Source organism: Macaca nemestrina, chromosome 18 (assembly GCF_043159975.1).
Source record: "Macaca nemestrina isolate mMacNem1 chromosome 18, mMacNem.hap1, whole genome shotgun sequence".
Lineage (NCBI taxonomy): Eukaryota > Metazoa > Chordata > Mammalia > Primates > Cercopithecidae > Macaca > Macaca nemestrina.
The window spans coordinates 28,234,815-28,243,796 of NC_092142.1; the positions used below are offsets into that span (position 1 = coordinate 28,234,815).

The 8,982-nt window shown below is 56.8% G+C and overlaps 2 protein-coding genes across 3 annotated transcripts; one reads left to right on the forward strand and one right to left on the reverse strand.

The window, feature by feature from the left end:
• Positions 1 to 455: 455 nt before the first annotated feature.
• Positions 456 to 3,716, forward strand: MYL11 (myosin light chain 11). Its single transcript, XM_011743378.2, has 7 exons — positions 456 to 581; positions 1,533 to 1,625; positions 1,867 to 1,942; positions 2,145 to 2,249; positions 2,342 to 2,420; positions 3,379 to 3,427; positions 3,521 to 3,716. The coding sequence occupies exons 1-7, from the start codon at positions 579 to 581 to the stop codon at positions 3,623 to 3,625; spliced, it is 510 nt and encodes a 169-aa protein (XP_011741680.1). The 5' UTR covers positions 456 to 578; the 3' UTR covers positions 3,626 to 3,716.
• A 143-nt stretch (positions 3,717 to 3,859) lies between these two features.
• SEPTIN1 (septin 1) lies at positions 3,860 to 8,681 on the reverse strand. Of its 2 annotated transcripts, XM_071084397.1 has the most exons (11): positions 8,579 to 8,677; positions 8,328 to 8,418; positions 8,145 to 8,231; positions 7,813 to 7,936; positions 7,381 to 7,515; positions 7,169 to 7,286; positions 5,678 to 5,779; positions 5,189 to 5,288; positions 4,767 to 4,932; positions 4,335 to 4,425; positions 3,860 to 4,245 (listed from the first exon to the last, which is right to left on the reverse strand). In XM_071084397.1, exons 1-11 carry the CDS (start codon positions 8,594 to 8,596, stop codon positions 4,159 to 4,161), a joined length of 1,119 nt encoding a protein of 372 aa, XP_070940498.1. In that variant the 5' UTR covers positions 8,597 to 8,677; the 3' UTR covers positions 3,860 to 4,158. The 2 variants fall into 2 exon arrangements, with proteins under 2 accessions (XP_070940498.1, XP_070940499.1); XM_071084398.1 differs by lacking the exon at positions 5,678 to 5,779 and having other exon boundaries at positions 8,579 to 8,681.
• Positions 8,682 to 8,982: the final 301 nt, after the last annotated feature.

The window sequence follows — 8,982 nt, forward strand, 5'->3', positions numbered from 1 at the left end:
GGTGGTGGGCGCCTGTAGTCCCAGCTACTCGGAAGGCTGAGGCAGGAGAATGGCGTAAACCCGGGAGGCAGAGCTTGCAGTGAGCTGAGATCCGGCCACTGCACTCCAGCCTGGGCGACAGAGCGAGACTCCCTCTCAAAAAAAAAAAAAATAAATAAAAATAAATAAATAAATAAATATATCTGAGCCCACCCCACTCAGGGGTACAGGATCTGGTTCATGTATCTCCCAGAATGATGCCTTGGGTTGGGTCCTCTCTAAACTCTGGCACATTCCAGCCCCTCTTTGGGAGAAAGAACATCCCTTCTTGCCCAGGCCCTAGTGAGACATGCATCGCAAGACCTGCTCTCCCCCTTCCTCCCCACTGGGCTCCAGCTGCTGCTGGCCCTCCAAGAAAGGAAAGGCCCTAAGTTGGGCTATTTTGGTATCTGGGGTGGGCACCCGCAGGGCTAAGGTTACCTTGGTATGTTAAGGGCTCCCTGGGGCAGGACTATATAACCCCAGAGGAACTGCCCCATGCTGACTCCCTGCTTCTTTCCAGCTGGAGCCGCTGCCTTGCCCCGCGGGAGACTGAAGACATGGTGAGTGAGAATCCTCTAACCCCTGCTCAGATCCCTTAGACCTCAGGGCAGCCTCACCCTTTGAAAGAAAGTAGCTGGTTCCCAGTCCAACAAAAAGTTAAAAGGATGCTCGTCTCTTTCTCGGCATCACTGATGGAAAACAGACGGTGTGATGGCCTTAAGGATCCAATCAATGATAATCCGCCCAGACATTCAACTCACAGGGTCCCAGTCCCTCTCAAAACCTGATCCATTCGTTCCTGTATTCCATCTTCCTAAAGTGCTCTGGCACCAGCCGGGCAATAACTCCCATCCCATTTTACAAATGAGAAAGTAGAGGCTGGGGCCAGGTGCTGTGGTTCATGCCTGTAATCCCAGCACTTTGGGAGGCCAAGGCGGTTGGATCACTTGAAGCCAGGAGTTTGAGACCATCCTGGTCAACATGGCGAAATCCGGTCTCTACTAAAAACACAAAAATTAACTCGGCATGGTGGTGCATGCCTGTAATCCCAGCTACTCAGGAGGCTGGAGCATGAGAATCGCTTGAACCCGGGAGGCAGAGGTTGCGGTGAGCTGAGATCGCAGCACTGCACTCCAGCCTGGGTGACAGAGCAAGACTCCGTCTCGAAAAAAGAAAAGAAAAGAAAGAAAAGAAAAGAGGCTCAAACAGGGCAAATGAGTGGCTGAGCCTCAGCAAGTCTGGGGCTCAGAGGAGCTAGGCTCAGGGCACTGAGAAGAAGCTTCCACCCATTGTAGGGGATAGAGAGTTGGAGACCCAGGAGCCACAGAGGGGAATTTGGGGAATGCAATCAAAGCAAGCCCCCTCAGCAAAGAGGTCCCAAGGAAGGGGAGACTCAGGCTAAAGGGTTGCTTTAGGAACAGGGACTCAAAGAATTCTGAATCTAATTCATTGCTCCCAGAGAGGTGGAGGGACTCATCCATGGGCCCCTTTGTTCAACCCTCACCCTCCAGGCACCCAAGAAGGCCAAGAGAAGGGCAGTAGAGGGTGGAAGTTCCAGCGTCTTCTCCATGTTTGACCAGACTCAGATCCAGGAGTTCAAGGAGGTGAGGGGACAAGGGAAACTGGAAGACTGACCAAAAACAGCCCTACTGGCCCTCTCCCCCGCCCTCTCCCTGGAATGTGCACCTGTTCAAAGGAGGGGAAAGGTTTAGAATTCCTTCCTCCCCTCCCTGCTTGGGGTGGAAGAGGACAGCTGGCTGGGAGCCAGCATCTGATCTGCCTGGGGTAGGGATGCTGAGGCTGGGCCATGGGGGACCTAACCCTCCCCACCCCGGCCCTCCCCAGGCCTTCACTGTGATCGACCAGAACCGTGATGGTATTATCGACAAGGAGGACCTTCGGGACACCTTCGCAGCCATGGGTGAGCCCCCTACCTCCAGGTGGGAATATTGAAGGCTGCAGAGTCTAGGAAATTCAGTGGCCTTGGGTTCCAGCCCTGTCAGCTCCACCTTGGGCCTCAGTCTACCCAGCTGAAAAACGGATGTGATCATCTGAATTAGTAGGAAGCACAGGCCTGGCCCCAGGAGGCTGCTCCAGCCCACGCTTCCCCCAACCCCCTCCAGGCCGCCTCAATGTGAAGAATGAGGAGTTGGATGCCATGATGAAGGAAGCCAGTGGTCCCATCAACTTCACCGTCTTCCTGACCATGTTCGGGGAAAAGCTCAAGGGTGAGTGGAGTGTCCTGGATCCATGGCCCCAGTTGCCTTTTCCCAGATCCTTCAGGGACCCATCAGCTTCATGTGCCCTCTGTCCCCCCCAGGTGCCGACCCTGAGGATGTGATAACTGGAGCCTTCAAGGTCCTGGACCCTGAAGGAAAGGGCACCATCAAGAAGAAGTTGTAAGCATCAGCTCTCCCACCCTTCCAACCCTTCCCCCACTCCACTAGCTGCTCCCACACTGAAAGCCTCCTTAAATTCCTACCAAGGCTGGGCCCTGTGGCTCAGGCCTATAATCCCAGTGCTTTGGGAGGCGGAGACAGGATTCGCTTGAGGACAGGAATTTGAGATCAGCCTGGGTAACGCAGCATGACCCTGTTTCTAAACAATTAACTAAAAAATTCACGGGCTGGCCAGGCGCAGTGGCTCATGCCTGTAATCCCAGCACTTTGGGAGGCCAAGGCGGGCGGATCACGTGAGGTCAGGAGTTCAAGACCAGTCTAGCCAACATGGTGAAACCCCGTTTCTACAAAAAATACAAAAATTAGCTGGGCGTGGTGGCGGGCGCCTGCAGTCCCAGCTACTCGGGAGACTGAGACATGAGAATCGCTTGAACCCTGGAGCCGGAGGTTGCAGTGAGCCGAGATCATGCCACTGCTCTCCGACCTGGGCAACAATAGCAAAACTCCGTCTCCAAAAAAAAAAAAACAAAAAAAAATCGCCGGCGTGGTGGCAAACACCTATAGTCGCAGCTACGCTAGAGGCTGAGGCAGGAAGATGCCTTGAGCCCAGGAGTTCCAGGTTGCAGTGAGCTATGATCAAACCACTTCATTCCTGCCTGGGCATCAGGGCGAGACCCTGTCTCAAAACAAACAAAAAAACCCCAAAAAATTCCTACGAAGGGTTAGTCACTGTCAGAGGTCAGGGAGTAGTTAAGATTGTGGTAATGGGCGGCAAGACTGCATTTTCACAGCAAATGTGAGCGGAGAGGGCAAAAGCGAGTGTCTGGGAGGCCAATGAAGGAAGTAGAGTGACCTGGGTTTTCGGGGGAGGCTGGGGCTGGCAAAGGGGATGAGGTGCGAGGGAGTGGAAAGGAACCAGGAACCCAATCGCAACTCCCCGTGTATCACCTCTCTCCAGCCTGGAGGAGCTGCTGACCACGCAGTGTGACCGCTTCACCCCGGAGGAGGTGAGTGGGCCCCGCGGCGGGGCCGGAGCAGCAAAGGGGCTGGGGGAGGGAAGCCTAACGGCCGGTGCGAGACGCCCCTGCGTGTTTCCCCAGATCAAGAACATGTGGGCTGCTTTCCCCCCCGACGTGGGCGGCAACGTCGACTACAAAAACATCTGCTACGTCATCACGCACGGCGACGCCAAGGACCAGGAGTAGGGGCTTCCGCGGGCCTCTGCTGGCTGACGCTTCCGTTCGGCCCGACCCCCACCCCGGCTCCCAATAAAATTTAACTGGTCTTTGTTTCTTATGGGGGGCGCCTTCAGAATGTTTGCGCGAGGGCCTCAGGTGGGAGCGCCCCACAAAGGGATGGATGCGGCCTGGAGGCCTGCGGGGGACAGCCCCACAATCTACGCCCGCCGCCTTTTTCCGCAAGGAAGGAGAAGGCTCGCGTGGCCGCGGGAAGCTCAGTTTTTATTGAAGACAGTCTGGGAGAAGAGGGGGGCACCCCGGAAGACAGTGGGGCGGTCGGAGACTGGGCCGCAGGCTCCGGCCGGGAAGTGGGCGGTGTCTGGGTGGGCGGGACCAGCGCCGGGGCGGGGCTACGGGCCCGGGCTGGTAGAACCTCCCCCTAGCCCGCGCGAGGGCGGCACCCACGGGGTTCCAGGGGGCGCTGGGCAGTGTGGGGCGCGGGGATTGGACAAGAGGCCGACTGAAGGCGGAGCCGAGGTAAGGCCGGGCGGGGCGTGGCTTCAAAGGGTGTCTGACTGCTCGCCCTGGGTCTGGCTCTGCTGCATCTGGGCCTGCATCTTCTCTAGCATCTCTTGCATGCGGCGCAGCTGTGCAGGGCGAGATTGCAGGCGGTGACCTGGCGAGGCCAGCGAGGGACCTGGGGCCTCTGTCGGGGGGAAGCGAGGTGCATGCTCACCTCTTCGTCTTTCTCGCGGATCAGCTTCTCGGTGTCCGCCAGAGGCAGCATGGGCAGCGGGATCTCCGTGGCGCTTTGGCGGGAAAGCTTACTGCGGGACAGTGGGAAGGGGACAGGAATCAGGAGCAGGGCCTGAGGTTGTGGGTGAGGCCCAGGAGGCAGGGCCTGGGGCGAGGTTGGGGTCTAGGAGGCGGAGCCAGGTCCCTGAGGTTAGGGCCGGAGGCAAAGCCGGTGGGGAGAGAGGGAGAGGGAGAGAGGGAGGAAGGGAGAGAGGGAGGAAGGGAGAGAGGGAGGGAGGGAGAGAGGGAGGGAGGGAGAGAGAGGTCTGAGTGGTGAAGGCGGACTCACGGGTGGTGGGGACGGGGCCTCAGGGCAGGGTCTTGGGTGAGGCGGGACCTTGGAGGCTCCGAGACTGTCGGCCCCGGGTCTCACCTGCGGCTGGCTCGATCGCGAGCCCCAGGCCGGGCCAGGCTCTGTAGGCAGCGGGCCCGGTAGCCCTCGTAGAGCAGATCGTGCGTCACCTCTTTCAGGTCCTGCAGGTGTGTCTGCACCAGCATCCGTCGCAGGTTCAGGAAATCGCAGTGATGTGGGTTCTCCACTGGAGGGGGGGCGGCGCGGACCAGCGAACGTCAGGGAGTTTCGGGTCCCACCCACCCGTAGGGTCGGGTCAACAGGGAAGTCCTGCTGCCACTCTAGCGGAGGGTCCGCGGTCTGCAGCCCATGGAAAGGAGAACCCCTTTCCCCCTAGGATCCCCTGGGACCAAAGCCCACCCCAACTTCACATGTTGAGTGCGCCTGACCCAGAGGCCCCGGGCTCCTTGCTGGCCTTAGGAACCCTGCCTGGCCTCACTCACCCTCCACGGTCCCCCAGGAGTAGCGGCGTCCCCTCACCGGTCGCTTCCCGCCATCCCTCACCACCTCGCATGAACCCACGACTGCAAAAGGGATGCTTTCCTGGAGGGCAGGGGGCAGGGGTCACCGCTGGCCCACATGGCAGAAACTTTCTCTTTCCCAGCTTCAATCTCCACACCCACCTCCTCTGCTTCCTGCCCCTTCCTCTTTTTTTTTTTTTTCTTTTAAGACAGGGTCTTGCTCCATTGCCCAGGCTGGAGTGTTCAAGTGATTCTCCTGCCTCAGCCTCCCGAGTGGCTGGAATTACAGGTGCCCGCCACCACACCTGGCTAATTTTTGTGTTTTTAGTAGAGGCGGGGTCTCGCCATGTTGCCCAGGCTGGTCTCGAACTCCTGACCTCAGGGGATCCGCCTGCCTCAGCCTCCCAAAGTGCTGGGATTACAGACATGAGCCACCGTGCCCAGCCTGCCTTCCTTCTTTGTCTCCCACACCTTCATCTCTGCATCCTGCCTCTTGAAGTCTTCATCTTCGTCAGAGTCACATTCAGGGAACTGGTAGATGTGGATCTCCTCCTCCTTCAACTGATCCCGGATCTCAGGGGAAACAGATACAGAGACAGTGTGAAACAGGCCACAATGACAGACATTGCATGACCAGAGACAGGGAGACACAGAGATACTGGGTGGTCAGAGACAGAAAGACATGAAAGACAGAGATGGGGAGAGATGGACGTACAGGAAGACAAAAACAAAATCTCAGAGACATAGATGGTGAGAAACACAAGATTCTAATATGGGGCAGACATTAAGAGACCAGGAGAAGCCTGGGCAATATAGCTAGATCCCATCTCTACAAAAATATATATATATTTTGAAACAAGGTTTCACTCTATCACCCAGGGTGGAGTCCAGTGGCTCCATCTTGGTTCACTGCAGCCTCAACCTCACAGGCTCAGGTGATCCTCCCATCTCAGCCTCCTGAATAGCTGGGACTACAAGTGCACACCACCACACCTGGCTAATTTTTATATTTTTTGTAGAGATGGGGTTTTGCCATGTTGCCCTGGCTTGTCTTAAACTCTTCAGCTCAAGTAATCCACTGACCTCAGCCTCCCAAAGTGCTGGGATTACAGGTGTCTGCCACCACGCCCAGCCAAAAATGTTAGCCGGGCATGGTGGTGCTCATCTGTAGTCCCTGCTATTCAATAGGCTGAGGCAGGAGGATCACTTGAGCCTACAAATTTGAGGCTGCAGTGAGCTATGATCTTGCCACTGTACTCAGCCTGGGCCACAGAGTGAGACTCTATCTAAAAAAAAAAAAAAAAAAAGAGAGAGAGGCTGAGAGATATATAAGCAGAAACAGTGGGAAAGGGCTCTGAAGACACGGGGTGGGGGCCAGATGGAAGTCACCATGTTCTTATGTCTATGCTCCCGCCCTCAAATAGGCCTTAGCCAGGCATCTAGCCCAGGGGCTGCATATCTAGCCTATTTTGAGCCTTCAGAGACATGGCTACGCTGGCTGGCAGCTTACCACCCACATTCCTCAGAAGCTTCTCCTACAATCTAGCCTGAGACACTATGCTCCAAAAAGGCCACTTTAAGATCAAAGAAGTCGGCCGGGCGCGGTGGCTCAAGCCTGTAATCCCAGCACTTTGGGAGGCCGAGACGGGCGGATCACGAGGTCAGGAGATCGAGACCATCCTGGCTAACACGGTGAAACCCCGTCTCTACTAAAAAATACAAAAAACTAGCCGGGCGCGGTGGCGGGCGCCTGTAGTCCCAGCTACTCAGGAGGCTGAGGCAGGAGAATAGTGAAAACCTGGGAGGCGGAGCTTGCAGTGAGCCGAGATCACGCCACTGCACTCCAGCCTGGGCGACACAGGGAGACTCCGTCTCAAAAAATAATAATAAGATCAAAGAAGTCTAAGCTGAAATCAGGTTTGGCCTCACTTGGGGTCAAAGGCCAGAGGTCATCACTCACACCTTCTGCTTGAGGGCCTGGGTTTCCTGGGGCATCAGGGCATCCGCTTTGCCAATGACTGGGATGATGTTGACTTTCTCGTGTACCGCCCGAAGGAAGGCCACATCTAGGGGCCGGAGCCTGCACCCAGGGATTGGTCAGTGCCCAGCCTCAGGGGGCAGAGACCCCCCAGCCCTCCCTAAATGCCCCAGCCCCCAGGATCCCCCCACCAGACCCCCGGCCAAAGGGTGAGATGAAGTAGAGGCAGCAATGGACGCGGGAGTCCTGGATGTTCTTCCGGTTCAGGCCACTCTCATCCCTAAGGTACTGCTCAAACTGCTCCTCGATGAATTTCACCACGGGAAGCCAGCTGGGTGTGGGAAGAGGATGTGAGGTCAGAGATCAAAGGCCAGAGGGCAGGGGGCGAGGCTAGCCAGGACTGTGGGAATAGAACATCATTTCTTTGGCTCCCTCCAAAGACATTAAAGGGAACTGGTGGGGGCCTAGGCGAGTCATCAAGAAGCACAGAGACCCAGTGACCCTCTGAAACAGACACAACCTTTTGGAATAGGGAGCCAGCACAAACCAGCCCTGTAACTGACCCGTTGGTCTTCAGGGAGTCGCCACTGTGAGAGGCTGAGCCTCTGTCCCCTTCCCTCTTCCTCACCAGTCAGAGCAGTCCACTGAGTCCCCAAAGCCAGGCGTGTCCACAAGGGTTAGCTTCACTTTCACACCTCCTTCCTCGATCTCCACACCCCGGCGCTCAATGGCCAGGGTCTGTGTCAAGCGAGCTGTGGGAGGGGGGAGAGGTCAGGGATCCAGGGAGGCTCTGAGGCAAGATTAATTTCCTTTGTTAATATCGCAGTTGCCTGCACCCATTTTCCAGGGGAGGAAAGTCTCAGAAAAAAGTAGTCAACTACCTGAGTCCCCAGATGGAAAAGACTAGGGTGTAACCTGGGGACAGGGGCCACTGCCTGGGGAGGGTGGGGAGGGTCTTACCACTGGCCTCTGGCACCTGGCGATCCTCATAGAGGTTGGTGAGGAAGAGGCTGTTGATGAGGGTGGATTTCCCTAGGCCTGACTCCCCTGTGGACAGAACAGGCCCAGCTGGTCAGGGGAGGGGACAACCAGGGTCTCCTAAGGGCATCCTCTCTGCAGTTCCCTCTCCAAAAGCCCCCAGACCTGCCACCATTAGTGTGAAGTCAAACCCCTTCTTGACAGACTTGCGGTGCAGCTGGTTGGGGAGGGCAGCAAAACCCACGTACTCCTTGTCCTGTGGATGGGGGTGGACAATATAAGGCTGCTGGCAATGGCAGGCAGGGTCCCCAGGATCATTTGAGTTCCTGGGCTAGGAAGAGTCAGTGGGGTCTGGGGACCCTAGGCATAGGGGGCTGGGGGCCGAGATGCCTGGGTTTCTGGGCATAAGGACTCACCATGACTCCGCCAGCCATCACTGCACCTGCCGTCTCTCCCCACTTCCTCTGGTGGGGCAGGAAGCTGAGTGCGGCTAACGAGTGGGCGGGCAGAAGAGGCAGCTGAGATGCTCAAACTGGCCCAGTCCCAGAGAGGTGGGGAAGGCCAAGGCCAAGAATACCTGGGGTTATCACCTCCTGGACCCCTTTGCCCATCACCCCTCTATGCACCTTCAACCCCTCCATCTTTCACACATCTGGATTCCAAGTCCCACTGTAACTCCATTATCATGGTGAGACATGGGGTATGTGCAGAGAGGAAGGAAGCGGCTCCCTTTGTTAGCAAGTGAGATGAAGGTTTTGATGAGCTGATTAAAAACCAGTTCCCAGGACAGGCAAGGTGGCTCACGCCTGTAATCTCAGCA

Coding starts and splice junctions, on each gene's coding strand:
- SEPTIN1 (XM_071084397.1), bottom strand. Junction 8,232..8,327: donor CTTCACACTAATGGTGGCAG/GTCTGGGGGCTT, acceptor TTCTGTCCACAG/GGGAGTCAGGCCTAGGGAAA. Junction 7,516..7,812: donor TCAGTGGACTGCTCTGACTG/GTGAGGAAGAGG, acceptor TCCCACACCCAG/CTGGCTTCCCGTGGTGAAAT.
- MYL11 (XM_011743378.2), top strand. Junction 1,943..2,144: donor GGACACCTTCGCAGCCATGG/GTGAGCCCCCTA, acceptor AACCCCCTCCAG/GCCGCCTCAATGTGAAGAAT. Junction 2,250..2,341: donor GTTCGGGGAAAAGCTCAAGG/GTGAGTGGAGTG, acceptor TGTCCCCCCCAG/GTGCCGACCCTGAGGATGTG.